Genomic DNA, 23,702 nt, shown 5'->3' on the forward strand with positions numbered 1-23,702 from the left:
TAGACGTCATATCTAGCTGTCTCAATACTCTTTCCAACTCTATAGCTGTTCGGATGTTCGATGCTATTAATATTCTTTGTACGTCCGGTGGTAGCTGTCGAATGATGACTCGGCATAATTCTTCCTCTGGAAGTGGGTCGTCCAATTCTCGAATTTTCCGGATCTGATTTGCGGCGAACTCGGAAAATTTCGTAGGCAGCGTCGAAGCATATCGACGAGCATACCATTCCGTCCTTAAATTGTGCTGAATATCTGTGTTCCAAAATTTGTCGAAAAATGCGACTTTAAATCCTTCAAAATCATCGAAACTGTACCGGAATGCCATAAACCACGTGTGAGCTGACGAATCTAGGTATTTTTCCGTCACTCGTAATTGTCGTTCAGGAGGAATGTCATTATCTTTAAAATATTCTTGTAGGTCCTTAATAAAGGTTTTAGGTGTAGGTCCGTTTTGATTGTTGAACTTTCGGGGTTGATTGTCCTGTAGACGTATAATATTCACAATCTGCGGCCTGTTCCCTTTATCGTCCATTTGATTTAAAGATGCGGTATTATTCTTAGCTCGACCGGAAGTTTTTATCTCCTGTGCTGCATTAGGAGTCGAACAAATGAATCCTGCTTTAAACTGTTGCTCCATTTGTGATTGCCTTTCAATTACGGACGCAGTCACAACTCGTGTGCTGTCACTATGCAATCGCAACGTTTGTAGTTCCGTTGTCATATTTGATATTTCGTCTGACATCCCCTTTATTTTATCCTCCATTTGTCCTACTAACCCACGGGACGCAAGAAGTTCGTGTTCCACCTTGGATACAACTTCTCCGATAGCTTTCTTATTGTCATTTACAGCTATTTTCAGACCTTCTACATCATCAGTAATGACTTCTTTGCTCATCTGAATTTCCTGTCTGACCCCCTTGTCGACCTGAATTATACTATCACATACTTCCTTAAATCGTTTAGTCCACCTCAATTGCGCATCGGTCGTATTTTCTTTATGCGATTGTATTTGGTTGCTAAGTTCAGAAATTTTCCTTTCCACCTCAGTCTTCTGTGTGATCATATTATCCATAATTGATTTCTTGAGCGTGCCTAGCCTCTCAGTAAACTCCTGCGCTACGCTAGCTATCGAGTTTGTAACTGTTCGTTCAATCTCTTGTTTCAACTTCGCCTGACTATCTTTAAAATCACGCGACATCACTTTAATTTCTTGGGTTAACCTAATCTGGTTGTCTTTGAACTCACGTGACATCTGTGCTTGACTCTCCTTAAACTCAGTCCTAATAGAATCAACACTAGCCTTAGTTTCCGCTCTCATTTCTGATTGATTACGTTCAAGTCTTTCAATACTAGCTTTAGTTTCGGCTTTCATAGAATCAGCACTAGCCCTACACTCAGCCGACATTTGAGATTGCGCAAGTTCAAGTCTTTCAATACTAGCCTTATTCTCAGCTCCCAATTTCTCAGCGCTGGCTCTCATCTCCGCTATCATCCGAGCTAAAGTATCCAAATCCATTACAATTCATAAGCATTGTGCTCGCCAACAACGATGAACCTGTACATCTTTGCCCCATTTGCCTAAATTTCACCGGAAATTGCCAAAGAATTTGTAAAATACAAAGTATGAACTCAACAAGCATGCTCTCCGTACTGTAACAAATAGACCTATACCGAAGCAATGTCCAGCTGTATTATGTCATTACCAACCTTGGTATCTCTATCCATTTAATTGTCACCATTTAACTGAATAAAAATTACCATCTCCTTGCTTTTGCGCCACAATAGTGTTCGCCGAAACAACAAGATCGTAAATATAACAACAACAAAAATATGCCCTGGAAATAACTCACCAAAACGATCAATGCCTAAGCAATGAGGGTTTTGGTTGGCCCTGAAAGTGGGGCGCCACTGAAATATGTCCCCTTCTCCGGGGTCGCTCAGTCGGCAGAACGAGAGTCCCAAAAGGGTGGACCGTTCGCAGGGCCGATTTTGCTATTAAGGGACAATTTCATAGAATTTATATTTTCAGGACCCTTGGTGACTGGATAGGTGACACAATATAAATGAAAATCAGGGCAAAATAACAACAACGTTTATTAAAAACATAATGGAAACTCAGTCTGGACAAATGCATGAAAGAGAAAAAAAAAATTATTAAATACAATGTGATTTTGCAACAAAAGAAATATCTCAATCTTTAATGGCTTGTGAATAAACGAACACGACTGTAAGTCCTCGCATGCTTCTGGAGTTAGATTCCATTGCTTCTTCAATGAAACTCCACCCAAGATTTTACTCTGTAACATCGAATGAATCACTAAATTAGCAAAGCTGTCATTTCCCGTTATAACTCATGTTTAGTCATTTACAGGTAAAATAATTTCATCCATTTTTGAAGAAAAATTACTATCAACTCAGCATTTACTTGTTCGAGAAAATTTCTTGAAAATTCATTTCACTCTACCTGTGAAAAATCCTCTAACTCATTTTGTCATCATAAAATTCCTTTACAATTTCATTTTAGTGTTGGAAATATTTTTACAAATTCTTCACTTTAGCGTTTGGAAATATTTTTACAATTTCTTTGGCATAACTCCCTCTCTCTCGTAGACTACGCTTGACTGTATTCTTTCCTTACTCTATTTAACCTTCCTAAATTACCTAGCATTTCATGGATGGATAGAGCATCATGTGATCCTACACGGAATCAACAACAACAACAATGCATCACAGTCATAAACAAAAAAAATATACAAGATAAGTTTCCTTGGAATGATATAAGTAAATGGCACCAAATAACCCAATTCTACCAACTGGTTATAAGTAAATTTTTATCACACAATAATCTGTAATATTTATTATTATTATTATTATCCAGTCATTTATCTCGTCTACCTCTTGAGTTTTATTGAAGATCCTTACAATCATCTGACCAGAATAAAACTCGCTCATGACCGTATTTATGATGATACAGAAAGCCAAATTTCTCTCTCTAAGAATAACCATCACCATCGTCAGTGATAAGAGCTCAAGAGCCTCGAAAACATCTAATAACGATTAAGTCGTGTATTATTCATATCAGTTGTTGAGCCAGAAATAGACCTATTATTAGTCCCTAAATCCGTACATCCTCATAAATCATTATCGCCATAATTATGCATTACAATCACTGTGACTCATAATACCTTTTAGGCCCGACATGCACCCTAGTAGTCCCATGTCGTCCATTAATGGCGAACTCCATAATCACAATGACCATACAAGTTGAATCTCAACAACTTTTACATTATCCGACCTTTACTATTTTTAGCATTATTATTATTATTATTATCCTATAATGGCTCCTAGATCGTTCTCTCGAAGAATATTTCTAACATTCGTCGTTCACTTTCCCTTCTACCATCAATCACTACACCTGACTAACAGGGTTTTAAAACTACGATTTAATTATAGTTTACTCCTACATTTAATCATATCTTCATTTACTATTTTTATGAGTTTAATTTATTCTTATTATTATTATTATCATGATTATTAGTAGACCTTACTCCCTTAAAGTCACTTTCGAAGATCATAATCACTCACTCTTGTCAACTCAAGAACAACTGGGATTATTCATCATCACGTCCAAAAATAAGATTATCATTATTCCAAGAAAATGCAAAGATAGAACAATATTGAAATCACAAATCAACGAAGTAAGGAATGCTCTCCCATCACCATTATATACAAAATTACTAAGGAAACTACTTTACTCTACGCAAGAATACAATCTAGTCATCTACTAAAAGAGAAGAAATTTTACAAGGGTACTCATATTTCCGGTGAGAATCCTTGGCGTCGGGATGCTGCTCCAGGCGACGACGTCTCTTGCCTCATCTATGGTGGTTTACGGATGTACAAAGTCATCGCGTTGGCGTGCACTCTGGAATTTAGTTCCTCATGACTGTAGCTATATTCAGCGTCTTCTTTTTATTCCAGCAAAGTCCCAGAAAATCTCTCGATCTCCCTCTTGATCGCCGCATGTCGACAACTTGGTTTCCTCGGAGATAGCTGAAACTAAAATATTCTATTAGCACAGGGATCCACACTAGCTATAACTCACTAAGTTATTTACAACACTTAACTTGGCGCAACGATGTACTTCAGGTCCATTATTACTATAAGCTTCGTCTTCTGAACACATTCATTAAGTTACGATACGCCTTAGGCTGACAAATAATAGGGCTGACTATTATGATGATTAAATAAAGGTTAGATTTCCTCTCGCCTATCCACTTGAGATCGTGACTTCCTTTCATAATGTCCAATGGAACATTCCTAAAGCTTCTATGGCAAGAATCGGCTTTAATGAGCACGCTGACTGTCTGTGGTTTAACATTTTCCACCCGGGAGAATGCACGACTGTAATAAGCTCGCTGGATACTGCGTTGAGCTAACAATGAATTACACTGGCATTCAAGTAATGTAATGATCGTGCCCTACAAGGATTACACTAGTATTCACGTCGTCTGAACATATTCTTCTTTCCCGTAGAGAATACACGGTTCGACTTCTCGTAAGAAAAAACTGTCCGACGTGCTCTTGAAAACTGTTCTGGCTGTCGTCTCGTAAAATTTCTCTTGAACTGTTCTGTCGTTCTTACCCAAGAACTTCCTTCGACTTAGTTCCAGAACAATCCTAATATTTCCATCACTTTCCTCAATTTCTATTGGCTGGTAATCGACCTGCGCCATAGCTCGTCCTTGACCGCTACGAGTGGATTTTATGAGAACATTTCTCCTCCCCTTTGTCGTCTGCTGGTGACATGACGTAACTGCGCTCTGGTCGCCCTCGATCAGCTGTTGACCTAGTTTCGGCCGGCTCGCTCTCGCACAACTGTGTCACAGCTGGTACACGCGCACTCGTAAGCAATGCTCCGTAATAAATATTCCCAGCTTTCTCAAATTAACTGAGGTACCATTTAGACGGGTACAGTACATGTATGAGTAGCATTGAAATATAATTCTCACAGAGCTCGATAGCAGCAGGCGCTTAAGTACAGCCAGTATCCAGTATTCAGGAGATAGTGGATTCGAACCCCACTGTTGGCCGTTGGTTTTCCGTGGTTTCCCATTTTCACACCAGGCAAATGCTGGGACTGTACCTTAATTAAGGCCACGGCCGCTTTCTATCTATTCCTAGCCCTTTCCTGCCCAATTGTCGCCATAAAACCTATCTGTGTCGGTGCGACGTAAAGCATCTTGTAAAAAAAAATTATATATATATATATATATATATATAATTCTAGGTGATTCACCGATGATAGAAGTTTAACAAAAATACTGCCCTGTCCACAATATATCTTTTAGCATACATGTCTGATAATGTTCATTTTACAATATTAGTTACTAAAAAGTCATGATATATGAATATAGCGTTTTTGCTACATCATTCAGCTAAGTCATTTCTTTTCAAATGCATGTTTGAGGTTATGGGCAGCCATGACTTGCAATACTTCTTGATAGTGTTCTACTTGATGATTTCATTAATGCTGCAAGACAAAATAATAATAATAATAATAATAATAATAATAATAATAATAATAATATGCATTGTGGTTTCTTAAGATTGAGTTGCTTACCTTTAGCAGCTAAAATTTCTAATTCCTTTTGACATGAATGTCTTATGGCTGGGGATTTTCTGAAAATATGCATTACGGAAGTTAGCTTGACGGAAGTGTAACCCTAGCAACTGTGCAGGCTATGATGTAAGGTATGGATGGATGGCCAGGCAATGTTACAAAGCAGCTGTGCAGGTTTGTGATGAAAAGTATGGATAGGTGGCCAGGCAGTGTTACCTAGCCACCATGCGAGCTGTGATGATGGATGGACGGCCAGACAATGTTACCTAGCAACCGTGCAATCTGTCTTATGGCTGGTGGTCATCTGAAATTAGCAGTCGTTGATGGATGGCCATGACCGAGCAGCACTGTTTGAAAAAGGATGCATCAGTTGAACTGTGGACATGACCTATCCATTTGAGCAAGATATTATGTTCCAATTCCATCAGTGTATTAAATCTCTTTTAATTATTTAAAAATCAGTTAATTTGTTTTCTATGTTCCTCCAAGTTACAAACAATACTTATTCACATGTGGCTGATTCCCGAGAATTGTCGACCCAAAAAGAAAAAAGTAAAGTTTAAAATAAAACTCAACAATTGGTTTTTATGATAGATAAAACATTAAATTTTATTAGTTTTATGATATGTATTCATTTATTGATGTCTTCCAATTTTTAATTTTGTGTTTAATTGAACCTTTATGTGCAGTCTAAATTCATTTGATATTTCTCAATGTTTTATGAATTACTGTTTATTATGATGAAAAGGTATCAAAATAGTTATGGTAAATGTTAATTCTAATACTCTTTCTCTTCGTAGTAAAGTACTTATGTAGGTTAACATTTTATATAAGGTATAATAAGGCGATGAATTTATTGCTGCATGGCATGTAAACGTGACGAAAAAGGTATAAAAGTTCCTGAGACAAAAAGTGCATGGCTTAATTTGAATAAAATTTGGTATGCAAAGCCAATACTGTACACCCTTTCAAACTGCTATATCATTCCTTTAAAATTTCAAATGGATTCTTACAAAGCTGATAGTAAAATACGCTGCGTGTTTGCGATGTTCTCGCGAGTGGGCGGCTGGGGAGTTCCCCGTCGCATGGAGCCATGTGTACAGGAATGCTGGGTACGAAATTGAGTGATGATGAAAATCACGTATCTCAAATTCAAGAATCTGGCACAGTTCAAGAGTGTTTTGATAAACTAGTAAAATCATGTCCCTTGTTTAGGAAACACACATTTATTAAAAGAATGCAAAGCAAATTGTTTGAAGTGCAGAAAAAAACAAATGACTGAAAATTCAATTGCATTGCAAGTGGATTTCGTGGAGAATTTCACTATTCTTCCACAAGATGAAATTCAGTGTTATTGGCATCACCGACGAATTACGATATTTACTGCTGTTGCGTGGTTTGCAGGAGGAAATCGTGCTTCATATGAGATTATGTCTGACTGTATGGAACACGACAAATATGCCACGCACTAATTTTTAAGCAGGGTATTAACAGACATCAGGGGAAAACGACCAGGAATCAGAAGTGTTATCTTCTCAGACAGGATGGCGAGCCAGTTCAAGCAAAGGTTCATGTTGACAAATGTAACGTTTTTTTTTTAACCTTTTCACTACAGAGTTTTGATGACCAGCCGAGCCCTGTGGTGTTTTTATATATTTACTGATACTATTAATGGAATGCATATCGTCCCCTTCAGCCCTGCAGCCCAATACAATATCGGGGATGAAGTGAGATTATATTTTACACCATATTTTTACAACCGGATGTCCTTCCCGACGCAAACCTCAGTTGAGAACAAAATGAATATGAAATTAATGATGGTGATGAAACTGGGTACAGAAGTAGTAGGAATCGGCTGTGGCTTATGAATAGGAACTGTCCTGGCATTTGCTTGGGAATACAAAAGGGAAACCACAAAGAAAAAAGAAATTCTCAAGAAAGCTGACGGTGAGGTTCGAACCCACTCGCCTGCCGAGTGTGGATCTAGGCTCCATAGTCGTAGCATGTTAATACGCGCGGCTACTCCGCTCGGTGATACCGTTACTGAAATATATTATAAAATTCTTGATCCAAGAATTGGTAATATCAAAATCGTTTACATTTGGGGGAAAAAATAATTTATCTGAGGAAGGGGTGACAATTCCGCATTACATTTATCATTACTACTTTGTCTCGCACTTTCTTGGAGTTCAGTATCACCACTTTGATATTCTCCATCTTCATTATCAAAATATAGCTCTCCAGAATCACTACTTATGAGGAAATATTCAATTTCTTCATCAACACGAGATGAATGTATACTTCAAGACGCCATGATGGCTACACATAAGCGGGAAAGATGTTCCACTCCAACAAAGCTGAAATAACACCAGATTGCTTTCAAAACGCGAAACGGAGTGGTATATCTGCAGTAGAGAACTTCTTTGAGCATTTCCACGGAATCTCAAAGCATGACATTATATCGCGTTTATTTGTGAGATCGGTGAAGTACACATTGCACCAAAATGTATATATACGGGTTTGGCGGACGTAGCACGGCGTTCAAAAACGTATATATACAGGTTTGGCAGTGATTAGGTTAAGGAAACTTTTGGAATGAATGTAACTTGGAATTTTTTGCATCTGGTCACGGGCAAGGTGCCGTTGGCGGAACTTGACTTATTTCCTTTAATTCCAGGTGGAACATAGGGCCTCGACGAAATTTCTCCAGGTTGTTCTATCTGCCTCCAATGCTTTCCCCTCCCTCCATGTCTTGTTAACTCCAGCAATCTCCTTGTCTATAGTTCTCTTCCAGGTAATCCTCAGTCTGCCTTGCCTGCGACTGCCGTGTGGATTTCAACTTTATGCCTGCCTTGTGATACTTTCTTGTGGTCTTCTCAGGGTGTGCCCAATCCATCTCCATTTTCTTCTCATTATCTGCTCCTGTATGGGACTTTGACTTGTGTTGGCGGAACACTAAAACGTAATTTGACTGTTGCTGTACGTGAAAAAGAGACCTTACAAACGTGCACGATGTCGTGGAAGTATTGCAAGCTGTCCACTTCATGACCGTATCGATGAATTCAATCAACATTATTAAACAAATTAATTTAAAACACCACCTGATCGATACTTTATTTATTGGAAGCTTGCAATACGAACGCTAACCAAGCAAGATATAGTGCAAACATCTATCTAAAACTAAAGATGAAACTTGGAAAAGTAAGTAAAGATATAACATTTCTTAAAGAATGTCTTAACAACCTGATTTCAAAAATGTTTAAAAAGGACTCAAAGAAACAACATACGTTCTGTATTCTAAATTATAACACAAAGAACAATCAAACGTCTTTGGATTAAGAGAGAAATCAAATATATGTACAGGAAGAAAACCATAACGTTCGCGGGGTATGGAGGAGATGCCTACTCCCAGTCCTGAACAACTAGGATGAAATAAGGCAAAAAGCCTTCTTCACAATTCATCTTTCATCACCCATCATTCACCATTCATCACCTTGCCAGATCACATCTGGCATTGTAAGCCCTGACTTCGGTCAGAAATGTATTGATCATTGATCAGACAATCAGCCTATTATGATTAGTCTTCTAATGAAATATCCACCGGTTTGGATACACACGATCATCAGATCCAAACAAAGACACCATTCGGATACGGTGGGGTGTCACATGGAAGACCAAGGCGAGTCGGAGCGCCTGCAACCCATTACACAACATGCAGACCCATCCGATCAAGAGGAAACTTAAATTTAATAAATCAGGACAGTTCTCATATTTCGCTACACCATCATCATCATTTCCCTTTATCCAGCTGTAGCCGGGTAGGGGCAAATATGGTTCCTCTCCACTTTCTTCGGTCTTTCCACCACTCCTCCTCCAACACTGTGTACCAGTCCAGGTTTCTTTCTATAATGCTGCGTTGGATGGTATCCTTCCATCTCAATCGTGGTCGTCCACGGCCTCTCCTTCCTTGGATTTGCATTTCCATCACCTTTTTTGGCATTCTTTTGTCGCTCATTCGCTTTATGTGCCCAAACCATCTTAGTCGGCTCTTCTCTATTCTATCATTCATTTTTTCCACTCACTTCCAGGTGCTTGTCTGCAAGTTTAATCTGACCTTTCCCTTCCTTCTCCCCTCTAGTCATAACAAGAGTTTTACTCTTTTCTACACTTATTTTCAATCCACATTCTTCAATCTTCCCATTCACCACATTCAACTGTTCTTCAACCTTCCTGTCGTCTTCTCCCCAAATCACAATATCATCTGCAAATAACATCATGTTCATTTCTCTTCCTCCATATGCTGCTTTTGCTGTTCTCATGATGTCATCCATGACTATTGTAAACAGGATTGGTGATAGAACACTTCCCTGTCTCAGCCCACTTGTCCTGCCAACTTGTGTTTGCACGCAACTACAACATTCCTTATACAATGCCATGATCATTTTTATTAATCCCTGTCCAATTCCTTTTTGCACCAGACTGTCCCAAACTTTTGTCCTAGGGACACTGTCATATGCCTTTTCAATATCAATGAATGTCATCACCATATCATTCCCGTACTCCCACTGCTTTTCCATTAGTTGTCTCATAATGAAAATGGGTTCTATTGTTGACCTTCCACTTCTGAAACCAAACTGATTTTCCTGTATCTGCTTCTCAACCCTCAACCTTATTCTACTTTCCAGTATCCTTTCCATTATCTTAGCAACATGGGATATTAGAGTAATTCCCCTGTAGTTCTTCAAAACTTTCTTATCACCTTTCTTGAAAATTGGGATGATTATTCCTTTTTGCCAATCCTCAGGGACCTCCTTATTCTCCCAGACATTCCTGAGAACCCGATATGTCCACTGCAGGCCTACAGCTCCAGCTGCCTTTATCATCTCCACTGAAATTTCATCTATTCCAGCAGTTTTTCCATTCTTCATCTTTCTTACTGCCATTTCAATTTCATTCATTGTAATTTCTTTATCCATTTCTTCGTCAACTAATTGCCTTTCCTGGTCGTCCATTGAATGACTGTCATCCGTTCTTATGTTCAGCAGCTTCTGAAAATATTCTCTCCATCTATTTCTTATTTCTTCTGGCTTTGTTAAAATTATGCCACCTTCATCCTTCACAAATCTGGTGTTTACTTGATCTCTCTTTTTGTTTCTTAAGATACCATACAGTAATTTCTTGCTGCCCTGCGTATCATCTCTCAATGTCTGTGTAAATAAGGCCCAGCTTTTCCTCTTTTCTTCCTCCACTACTTTCTTGGCCAAATTCTTTGCCTCTACATATTTTCTACTTTCTTCAGTCTTAGATGTTTTACATGCTTTCCATGCCATTTTCTTTTCCTTCACTTTAATCTTTACCCTATCATTCCACCAGTGTGTTTCTTTGTCTTTCACATTTCCTGACACCTTTTCTGCACATCCAACCAGTGCTTCCTTAAATCTTTTCCATTCCTCTTCAACATTCCCCACCTCTGTCCTGGGTACCAAGGGTATTATTTCGCTTTGAAATTCTTCTTGTATGCTTTTCTCCTTCAACTTCCATACTTTAATTCTTTTCTCTCTTCTTAATTGGGGTTTTTCAATCTTTCCAACTTTCAATTTTCCTATCACAACTCTATGATCTCCACCAAAGGCTTCTTCAGGCATGGCTGTTACATCTACAAGGTTCTTCCGGTGTTCTTTCTCTATGATTATATAATCAATCATGGTCTTTGTTCGTCTGTCCCCCCAGCCATACCTTGTAATCTTCTGACTGTTCTTCTTCCTAAACCAGGTGTTTCCAACAATCATTTGATTCCTCATGCAAAAATCCACCAACAACTCGCCTTCTGGATTTACATTTCCATATCCAAAGGGCCCTACAACATCTTCCTTTCCTTGTCTTTCCATTCCAACTTGTGCATTTAGATCTCCCATCAATAGTACTTCCTTATCTTCTATCTGTCTCTCCACTTCCTCTAAGAAGTCCTCTAGATGTTCATCTATGCAACCAGTTTGTGGGGCATACAACTGAAATAGATCTTTCACGCCATTTTCAAACTGGAGTCTCATCATCATCCTATCACTGACGTACTTTGTATATTCCAGATATTCTTGGATTTCTCTTCTAAGTATGATGGCCACTCCATTTTTTGCTTCAGGTCCTCCGCTGTAATACAGCCTGTATCCTTCTCTCAGAGGGATCTCCCCTGTACCCCTCTTCTTGGTCTCGCACAGTCCAAGTATGGCTATATCTTTTTCTATCATGAAATCAACCAGTTCTTCTGTCTTTCCCGTCAGTGTCAGTACATTAACTGTTGCAATTTTGATGTAGTTTGGTGCTGGTTGCCCATTTTTCACAGTTCCCCCAGCACCTGAAGAGCTGCGCGTCGCTTTTAGCAGGGGACGCCCTATCCTTTTCCGAGGCACCATATCTGCTTTGTCCATATAGGCTATTGTTACGATGGGCTTGTCACACCCAAAGGCATTTTATACCTACTGCCAGGTTCAAAATTAGACCGCCCCTAACATGGACACAGGCGCCTTTCGTAGCCGCTCCTCTGGTGTACAGACGCTACGGGTATGCCCCTCCCGCCATCTCCGCTGTACCGAAGTCCACCTTCTCCGCCGTAGATGCCGTTGAGATTTTCACTCGTACCCCTGAGCTGGGACCCGTACCAGATGTTACACACCGGGTCAGTGTGCTCTGGGACTCACATAGGCAGGGGCGCCACTCCCTGGGTAGGGCTGCCTCCGAAGAGGGTCCCTACCTGCTACCTGCATATTTCGCTACAGTGAACATAAATTCATTAATGAAAGTGGGAAAATTAAAACATCTCACAGACGTCTTAGATCAACATAAGATACTGATAACTGCTCTTCAAGAATTGCGTAATACGGATCAAGACCCCCTTGAGTCAGGGGGATATCGCCTATACAAGGGTCCCCCAGGTGAAAGAGTACTAAAGAGTGTTCCTCAGTTTGGAGTCAGCTTTTTGGTTCATACTAGTATCTTAGATTCAATTGAAGATTTTTCTTCCACCTCCCCCCGAACGGCATTGATGACAATCAAAGTAGAGAATAAAACACAGACATTGATAAATGTCCATGCTCCAACGAATGAAAAAAACAGGACCAACAGGGAAGACACAGACAAATTTTGGGAAGAACTAGACCAACTATTATCATCCATTTCCGATAACCATATTAAAATTATGCTTGGCGATTTCAATGCTAAAATAGGCCGTGAGAAAAAGTTTCGTAATGTTGTAGGTAAGTGGCCAGCTCATCATCTAACTAACAGGAATGGTCAGAGATTGATCGATCTTTGTATTGATCATGGGCTACTTTTGGAAACAACACGATTCAAACGACGACCACATAAACTGATGACTTGGAAGTGCCCTAATGTTAAATTAGGGGAGTTCCAAATTGATCATGTAGCTATGGATAAGAACTATCATAAGGAAATTTACAATGTGAGGGTCCTCCGTGGAGTGGACATAGATTCAGATCATTATTTGTCCAAAATTAAAATAAAATTAACTCCAAAAAAGAAACACATTCTCTCCAAATGTAATAGGAAGAAAACATATGACCCTAGCTATCTCATTAATAATAAATTATATTATGAACAATCTAAAACCTATCTAAGTGATGATTTGGGAACGGTAATTAACAAGCTAAAAACCATTGCTGAGGAAAACGCTCCCGTTAAAAAGAGGAAAAAGCATGCTTGGTGGAATGAGTGCGATGCAGCGATTCAACACTGACACAAGGCATGGTTGATTGATCAACAACGGAAAACAGAACAGTCACGCGAAGAACTTGTTACTGCTAGACGACATACGGCTAAAATCATCCGAAGGGTTAAGAGAAATTATCACACGGAGATGTTACACTCTATTGACGAAGCATTTACTCAACATAAGACAAGAGATTACTATAAAACATTTCGGCAATACCAAACAAATTATACTCCCCCAACACTCCTAATGAGAGATACTAATGGAAAACAGGCACATACTAATCAAGATAATGCGAAAATTTTAGCTAGATACTTTGAGAACTTACTTAACAGTGAGGAACCTTCAGAATATCTGCAATATGACACACATCCAAAAAATGGGATACCTTTAGAAAAGGTTACACCGCCCGTTTATAATGAAGTACGAGCAGCAATTGATTCCCTTAAAAATTATAAAGCACCGGGAGAGAACCAAATCGTCGCAGAGGTATGGAAGAATGCTAATGACCAAACCGTTCAGAATCTACATAAACATCTTATAGATATTTGAAATACTGCTACAATGCCTGAAGAGTGGAATATGGCAATAATTCAACCATTGCATAAAAAGGGCGATAGATCTGATCCAAATAATTATCGGGGAGTATCATTATTGGATATTACATATAAGATTTTATCTAAGATTATCTATAACAGAATACAGGGACATCTTGACTGTGAACTAGGGGAATATCAAGGTGGATTTCGTCCAGGAAGAAGCTGCCCTGACCAAATCATCAGTTTAAAATGGATTATGAAACATCATGGATCTAGAAACAAAAATTTAGTTATTACGTTTGTTGATTTTCAAAAGGCGTATGATAGTATATATCGTGAATCACTGTTGAATGTCCTTCAGGAATTTGGTCTACATTCCAAACTTATTAGCCTGATTGGTATGACTCTTAAGAATACTCAATCTAAAGTTAGATTCAGAAATGAGTTATCTAAATCATTTGCAATTACAACAGGCCTCCGCCAGGGAGATGGACTTTTGCCATTATTGTTCAATTGTGTATTGGAAAAGGTCATGCGAGAGTGGACTAAGATATGTCCTCCAAAAGTCAAAATTGGAAAAAATATAAAACTAAATTGCTTGGCATTCGCGGATGATCTTGCGGTACTGGCAAATGGTTTCGAAGAGGCTAAAGTTCAATTGGAAGAATTTGCAAATGTAGCGAAAAAAGTTGGCTTGCAAATTTCGTATGATAAAAATAATGCCTACTTTCAGAACTTTAAATTCAGAGCTATTATTAAATAATAATAATAAACGAATTGAAATTGTAAGTACATTTAAATATTTGGGTGAAAATCTCACTTGGAATTGCAATGAAAAACCATCAATAGAGAGCAGAATATATAAACTGAAGCAGGCACAATGGATAACTTGGCCTACATACAAAAAGAAATACCGGGCGAGTTGGCCGTGCGTGTAGAGGCGCGCGGCTGTGAACTTGCATCCGGGAGATAGTAGGTTCGAATCCCACTATCGGCAGCCCTGAAAATGGTTTTCCGTGGTTTCCCATTTTCACACCAGGCAAATGCTGGGGCTGTACCTTAATGAAGGCCACGGCCGCTTCCTTCCAACTCCTAGGCCTTTCCTATCCCATCGTCGCCATAAGACCTATCTGTGTCGGTGCGACGTAAAGCCCTTAGCAAAAAAAAAAAAAAAAAATACAAAAAGAAATGTCTTTCCATTAATGCTAAATTTAGGCATTATAACTCTGTTATTAAACCAGAAGCAACTTATGCTTGTGAAACATTATTTAAACTCAATACTAGATCAACAACAGAACGCTTACGAGTTGATCGAAGGATACTCAGGACGATCATAAACAAGAAACATCAGGTGGATGGACAGTGGAGATTGTTGCCGAATGAGGTTATCTGTCGGGAAAGTGAGTCCATCACAGACACGATGAGAAAAAGAAGAATTGCCTTTTTTTGTCATATATTTCGACTAAGTGATAACAGAGTTATAAACAATTATTTAATTACTTTTGGAATAGTAAATCAAAAAACAATTGGTTTAAAGAAGTTCAAAGTGATTTGGAGGAGTTGAATATTACCATGCAAACCATAGAAAACAGAGGCAAGAAAAATATTTTGAAGAATAAATGCATCAGGCTTCCTCTGACCACTGTACAGAGGAAACAATATGTTATAATGGATGCGGAGAGGGCAGCCAGGTCAACCAGACTCAAGACTTTTTGGGAGAAGAAAAGGAAGACAAATTTGTTGTAGTCTGATTTAAGTGCTCCAATGTGGGCGTAAACTCTGTAAATAAAATAAATAACAGGAAGAAATCCTTCCTTAACAGGGAACTTTATTTAGCGCACCTTTCAGCTTCAACAAACCTAGTACCGCTAGAATGGGATTCCATACAAAAAATACAGTAGAGATAAAATAGTCTAATGGAAAAGAAACAGTTAACATTAAATAAGAAACTAGAAAATCTAAAAAAAAAAGAACAATGCCCCAGCAAAACAAAATACACCACAGCTTAAGGCAACCGTCAATAATGAAAAATTCCCACTCCTGTCAAAAAATTTTCGAACTCGACCTTCACAGAACAAATTACTAATGTTAGGAAAAGGACCAAATCACAATTGGTATAGTATCAATAAAAGTCAAGAACTACTACAAGCGTTAGCAGAAACGGAAACAACCGTACAGACCCTACCAATCGATATTCAAAATGATCTAAGGTACGAAGGTAGAAAAAATATTCCCTCCGTAATTAAAGGATTAGAATCGAATTCCGACAATTCAAAGATAGAGAACTTCAACGTAAAATTAGACAAAGTAATGTAGTTGTAACGAAAGCCGATAAAAGAGGAACAGTTGTAATAATAAACAAAACCGAATACATTAAGAAAAACAAACTTTTTTCAATAACAACAAATTTAAGGTCATTGAGAAAGACCCCACCCTAAAAATACAAAGAAACTTGAAAGGGATACTAAAACAAAGTAACTTCCTCTTAAACAACCAAGAAATACAGAAGCTCATAAATATGAACCCAGGACTTCCCAAAGTAAGGGCTATGCTTAAACTACATTAAAAGGATATACCTATGAGACCGGTAATTAACTTTCAGAAAAGTCCCACATACAAAACCTCTCAATTCATTCATAAGTTTTTAACTCAAAATTACGTTTTTTTACACCAAAACATCGATTAAACATTCGAAGGAGTTTTGCAAGGTTGTTAAAAGACTTTAAATTAACTTCTTCCCACGCAACAAGCTCCTTTGACATTGAAGATATGTATATGGATACTAATGTTCCCATAAAAGACACCATTAAGATTATAAAAAGGAATCTGTTGGAACACAGACGCATTAGTAAACTGGAAATAGAAAAAAAAAAATTATTATCCTGGAATTCTTACTGAACCATAATTTCTTTTCTTTCATTAATATATCAGAGAACAGGATCATCAGGAGAATAATAGAAAAATTATGGAATAGTAAGTGCAAATGGTTCATGTTTGTGGGTTACTGTAGTCACGTCCTAGTTCGTGAACCATGGGCAACGGCTGAGTGGCCTAGTAAGTGGTCCTGAGAGTCGGGATACCAGTTGCTATGGAATGGGAGTGGGCATCTCGGACATATTCTGAGTCCTGGCCCTCCTTGTGCTCAGGCGGCTACGACTATGCAATTCACCGGTGGTCCATAACCTGTTAGAGGAGACATCCTCACTTGGACTATGTGCAAGTAGGGTAGCATCCTGCTTCATGAACTTACCGAGCTCAGAACATTTTAAGCAAGCCTCGGACCTATGGAAGTAACGGAGTCCCACTCCCATTTGACAGGCGAGGGACTCCTTGGAAACAACTTGGCGAATGAAATGGAATTCGATGGGGAGCTATCAATATTAATGGGGCTTATGGAAGAAAGAAGGTAGAACTGGCTGAGTCAGCAAAGAGGATGCATCTGGATGTGCTAGGAGTAAGTGATATTCAGGTAAGGGGAGATAACGAGAAAGAGAGAGGAGATTATAAAGTGTACTTGACAGGTGTTGGAAAGGGAAGGGCAGAGTCTGGAGTAGGGCTCTTTATCAGGAATACCATTGCACGCAACATAGTTTCTGTTAGGCACGTAAATGAGCGAATGATGTGGGTAGATTTGTCAGTTGGAGGAATTAGGTCAAGAATTGTGTCCGTGTATTCACCATGTGAGGGTGCAGTTGAGGATGAAGTTGACAAGTTTTATGAAGCATTGAGTGACATTGTGGTCAGGGTCAACAGCAAATATAGAATAGTGCTAATGGGCGATTTCAATGCGAGAGTTGGGAATAGAACTGAAGGATACGAACGGGTGATTGGTAAATGTGGGGAAGATATGGAAGCTAATGGGAATGGGAAGCGTTTGCTGGACTTCTGTGCTAGTATAGGTTTAGCAGTTACGAATACATTCTTCAAGCATAAGGCTATTCACTGCTACACATGGGAGGCTAGGGGTACCAGGTCCATAATAGACTATATCTTAACAGACTTTAAATTCAGGAAATCTGTTAGGAATGTAAGAGTTTTTTGCAGATTTTTCGATGATACAGACCACTATCGATCTGTAGTGAACTAAGTATCTCTAGGTCTAGGGTAGAGAAAGTGAAATCTGTCTGCAAACGAATAAGGGTAGGAAATCTCCAGGACGAGGAAATTAGACAGAAGTACATGGATATGATTAGTGAGAAGTTTCGAACAGTAGACAGTAAGCACGTTCAGGATATAGAAAGGGAATGGGTGGCATACAGGGATGCTGTAGTAGAAACAGCAAGGGAATGCCTAGGAACAACTGTGTGTAAAGATGGGAAAAGGCGAACATCTCGGTGGAATGATGAAGTGAGAGCAGCCTGTAAACGTAAAAAGAAGGCTTATCAAAAATGGCTCCAAACAAGGGCCGAGGCAGGCAGGGATTTGTACGTAGATGAAAGAAACAGAGCGAAACAAATAGTTGTTGAATCCAAAAAGAAGTCGGAAGATTTTTGTAATAACCTGGAAAGGCTAGGTCAAGCAGCAAGGAAACCTTTCTGGACAGTAATAAAGAATCTTACGAAGGGAGGGAAAAAGGATATGAACAGTGTTTTGAGTAATTCAGGTGAACTCATAATAGATCCCAGGGAATCACTGGAAAGGTGGAGGGAATATTTTGAACATCTTCTCAATGTAAAAGGAAATCATCCTGGAGGTGTTGCAAACAGCCAAGCTCATGGGGAGGAGGAAAATGATGTTGGTGAAATTATGCTTGAGGAAGTGGAAAGGATGGTAAATAAACTCCATTGTCATAAAGCAGCAGGAATAGATGAAATTAGACCTGAAATGGTGAAGTATAGTGGGAAGGCAGGGATGAAATGGCTTCATAGAGTAGTAACATTAGCGTGGAGTGTTGGTATGGTACCTTCAGATTGGACAAAAGCAGTAATTACACCTATCTATAAGCAAGGGAACAGGAAGGATTGCAACAACTATTGAGGTATCTCATTGATTAGTATACCAGGCAAATTATTTACTGGCATCTTGGAAGGGAGGGTGCGATCAGTCGTTCAGAGGAAGTTGGATGAAAACCAGTGTGGTTTCAGACCACGGAGAGGCTGTCAGGATCAGATTTTCAGTATGCACCAGGCAATTGAAAAATGCTACGAGAGGAATAGGCAGTTGTATTTATGTTTCGTAGATCTAGAGAAAGCATATGACAGGGTACCGAGGGGAAAAGATGTTCACTATACTGGGGGACTATGGAATTAAAGGTAGATTATTAAAATCAATCAAAGGCATTTATGTTGACAGTTGGGCTTCAGTGAGAATTGATGGTAAAATGAGTTCTTTATTCAGGATACTTATAGGGGTTAGACAAGGCTGCAATCTTTCACCTTTGCTGTTTGTAGTTTACATGGATCATCTGCTGTAAGGTATAAAACGGCAGGGAGGGATTCAGTTAAGTTGAAATGTAGTAAGCAGTCTGGCCTATGCTGACGACTTGGTCTTAATGGCAGATTGTGCCGAAAGCCTGCAGTCTAATATCTTGGAACTTGAAAATAGGTGCAATGAGTATGGTATGAAAATTAGCCTCTCGTAGACTAAATTGATGTCAGTAGGTAAGAAGTTCAACAGAATTGAATGTCAGATTGGTGATACAAAGCTAGAACAGGTCGATAATTTCAAGTATTTAGGTTGTGTGTTCTCCCAGGATGGTAATATAGTAAGTGAGATTGAAGCAAGGTGTAATAAAGCTAATGCAGTGAGCTCGCAGTTGCGATCAACAGTATTCTGTAAGAAGGAAGTCAGCTCCCAGACGAAACTATCTTTACATCAGTCTGTTTTCAGACCAACTTTGCTTTACGGGAGCGAAAGCTGGGTGGACTCAGGATATCTTATTCATAATTTAGAAGTAACAGACATGAAAGTAGCAAGTAGCCGGTACAAACAGGTGGGAACAATGGCAGGAGGGTACTCGGAATGAGGAGATAAAGGCTAATTTAAGAACAAACTCAATAGATGAAGCTGTACGCACAAACCGGCTTCGGTGGTGGGGTCATGTGAGGCGAATGGAGGAGGATAGGTTACCTAGGAGAATAATGGACTCTGCTATGGAGGGTAAGAGAAGTAGAGGGAGACCAAGACGACGATGGTTAGACTTGGTTTCTAATGATTTAAAGATAAGAGGTATAGAACTAAATGAGGCCACAACACTGGTTGCAAATCGAGGATTGTGGCGACGTTTAGTAAATTCTCAGAGGCTTGCAGACTGAACGCTGAAAGGCATAACAGTCTATAATGATAATATATGTAATGTATATGTAGTAAGTGCAACATTAATTGGATTACAGAAATCAAGGAAGATATGGATGAACTACAAATTACAGTGGAAGACCTAAGAAACTAAACTGATAAAATCAGGAAACTCACAGGCAAGCAAACCAGACTGCAAACCAGAATCAGCAAACAGACAATAGGAGGGGTGATTTTCGATGAAGAAAGAAGGATAAGATCAGAGAGAATGAAGTACTGGGCTGATAAGAAACTGAAAAATTTTGTATAAAGTTGGCTAGATTGGGCCAATGGTGCCATAAAATGTAAACAATAATAATAATAGTACCGTAGATGCGAATTGTAATTTAAATACCTTTTTACACACCACATCACTAAAATTCCCCCTCACTTATTCCCCCCTCCCCAAATTTCAAGCGCTTTAAACAATAGTTATAAGTTCCCATGGGAAAGTAATATAAGATTTTAATGTACTTACTAATCAAATTGTTTCATCAAAGCTATTTAAAGACAGCTGTATATGATGTTTTTATAATTTTGCCAAAAAGCAAGTAGGTGGTGTTTTAAATAATAATTTGTTGATTGGTCGTGGAAGTAGCGAAAGGAAATTCAGCAAACACAAATGTTATATTTGTTCCTTCTGAAGATGTTGAAAGGAGTAAACCCCTTTTGAAAAGACGCTTCTCCGATGTCTGTGCAGTACCAGGAACACATGATATTCAGTATGTGGAGCCATTAAAAAATACGTAGTTCAGGCAAGAAAATATTATTCAAAAACAACTACCACACACTCTCTACATCCAGACTATAAGATCGAAGCAGATGACAAAAATCCACCCCGTGATACGACTTTTGAAGTGAGAGACTTCGTCCTTGGAAAATACAGCGGAAAGAAACGTTCCAGGTATTATGTTTGTACCCTAACTGAAAGTGATGATGTTTATTTTGTAACCAATTTTCGCAAGTGCAACGATGAAGCTAAACTGTTTTGTGAACCACCAACGAAAGACGAGTGCTTTTTAAATGAAAGTGATATCGAAAGAAAATTACCGGTGCCTCGTTTTACTCGTGGGAAATGGTATTTTGATGAGTCTATACCAAAGCAGAATGAACATAGTTTTTTCATTTTATATTTTTTTCTGATCAAGCTTTCATTCAAACTGTAGGCTACGTACCAGTAAACGTTGAATGTCCAGATTTTAAAATATTTTAGTTCATTTTACATTCACTGTCATTAAATAAATGTGTGACAATTCAAAAAACACTTTACTTAGGCTACATGTCCGTACCAGTATCTGTAGTTATATATATTATTATTATTATTATTATTATCATCATTATTATTGGGAGGAAGGAAGCTTGTAGTTTTGCATAACCGATAATCGCACTATCATAAGCGATGGAACCTCATATTTTACGTGAAATCCAAACCACCGTACGTGACTGTCACGTCGAAAATCACAGATGCGTTAATCGGGACTCGGACCCAGTCCGTCTTGTTGGTTGCAGGCAGTTTGACTGATGCGCCATCACGCCCCTTATTTATTAGGTATTACTTGCTGTGATATTAAATATACATTTTATCATTCAGTGATCATATTTGATGCGGAGTTAAAGATTTATTAGCCCCTCATGCCATGTTGACATAGCGCAGATTCGCGTGTGTGATTCCATGACTCTGTCAAGTAAACATGCGACGATCGCTCGTAAATATATTAGGCAGACATTACGCAACTTAAACATTTGTTTTTTGTGTTTTTTCACAAAATGTACATTTATCCTTCTTGTAAACAATATATTAACATTACTAATAAAAGTTATCACAATTCACAGAATTTAGGAAACACGTAAAGGTATGCGAAGTTAAAAGTCCGTCCCATGTAAACATCGATCGCTAGGTTTAACAGTTTATAAAATCGCATACATCTGGTTTATAACAATGAAATTTGTGGGCGTTATTAAGTATCATCTAGACATTATGCATAAATCTCAATTTGTTTACACTAGGTGGTAAGTTTCATATATATGTTAATAAGAAATGTACAAATGTAAACACACAATGCCTGGAATTAGCCATATACTGTACTGAGGTAACATTTGTACATAAGTAACCTACAATGCATGATGCAGTGTTTTTGCACACCTGAAATTCTCCCTTATTTTGCTCAATCAAAAATCTGTTGTAAATGTGTTGTTACATATCTAATATCCATGTAAACAAATTCATGCAATGTAGGATTAAGTTATATTAACTAAGTCAACACAGAAAAGTATGGCTTCCCTCTTAAATACCGTATGGCCCGATGCTTGGAAGTAAACAGTGCTACATTTAAATATTGGCATGTTTTTAAAAAAATCTCGAAGATAAATACACAAAAATATTTTTCAGGCTGCATTTGGACAATTGCTTGCTTAGAATGATGCTACAGCTAAGGCCAATATACTGTATAACAACTCATTCACATGAGTGTGTGTGTGTGTGTGTGTGTGTGTGTGTGTGTGCACGCGCGCGCGCTATAAGTGTTAAGGCGCATATTTTAGACTCCTATGTATAAAAGGATGTGCATTTTACAGGCACATAAGCTGAGTGAGGAGGGCCATACTATGGGCAGCCTGCAGTGTACGCGGGTATCAGCTGAATTGAAGACTGCGCGGTCCACTGTTCGGCTTACTGAAATCCAGGCAACATTGCAAGAGCAGAGGTAAACAGTTCAATATAAATTTTAAGTTTGCTAATCAGTCTATGATCGAACCTGCCAAGTTGTGTTCAGAGGGCCAGTGCCTCAACTGTCTGAGCCACTCAACCTGGCGTTAAAAGAACTAGTAAGAAAATTAATTGAAGTAGTGCAATAAGATTGTATAATTGCTCGTACCTGTAATATTAAAGAAGTAGTGGCAAAAATAATTTGTTGGAAATGCATATGTTTTTTTCCTGATAATATTAATTAATGCACCAATTAGAATTTAAAAACGTTTGTACCTGAAAATGCTTTGTTTGCGAAATACTCATTTGTTCTGTTCTTTCGTCAACCTTCTTTTGTTGTTTGTTAAACTTTCTGTGTATGTACTCTGTACTGCCTTTTGGAGGTAAGCTCTGTAAAAGGCAATGTTAAAATATGTATGGATGACCACTGAGAGCAAGGAGGAGCTTCAGCTACAGGCACAGACATAAAAATGTAACACAATACTGACATTTGGGATATTTTCTCAGCTATAGAACCATAGTTCACTGGATGTCCTTCCCCCTCCTCAACATCTACATTTGACATCATTGCATGGCTGCAATTGCCAAAGTGTCCTTGAATTTTGCAGATAGCAGCTGTGTCAAGTTACTGAAAATTCATGGGTATTTATTGTTATGCTATGGTTTTCTGATTGGTTTGGGTTGTATGGTAGTTAGATCCTGTGTGATTCCCAATGGTTTGCACTTGGAAGCCTGCCTTCTGATCTGGTTTCACTGGACGCTGTGTGGCTGTCTGCGATCAGGCTGGGAAGATTGACTGATGATTGGTTCACTACTGGTTAACTACCTGTTAATTACCGT

The 23,702-nt window shown here is 38.6% G+C and overlaps 1 protein-coding gene across 2 annotated transcripts in view; it reads left to right on the forward strand.

The window, feature by feature from the left end:
• wcy (WW domain-containing adapter protein with coiled-coil wacky) overlaps positions 1 to 23,702 on the forward strand; it is a 179,231-nt gene that overhangs the window by 143,475 nt on the left and 12,054 nt on the right. For both annotated transcript variants that reach the window (XM_067146841.2, XM_067146842.2), the window contains exon 10: positions 22,733 to 22,860. In XM_067146841.2, coding sequence (XP_067002942.2) covers positions 22,733 to 22,860 — 128 coding nt within the window. The remainder of the gene's footprint in view (positions 1 to 22,732; positions 22,861 to 23,702) is intronic.

The sequence above is a fragment of the Anabrus simplex genome, chromosome 5 (genome assembly GCF_040414725.1).
Source record: "Anabrus simplex isolate iqAnaSimp1 chromosome 5, ASM4041472v1, whole genome shotgun sequence".
Classification (NCBI taxonomy): Eukaryota; Metazoa; Arthropoda; class Insecta; order Orthoptera; family Tettigoniidae; genus Anabrus; species Anabrus simplex.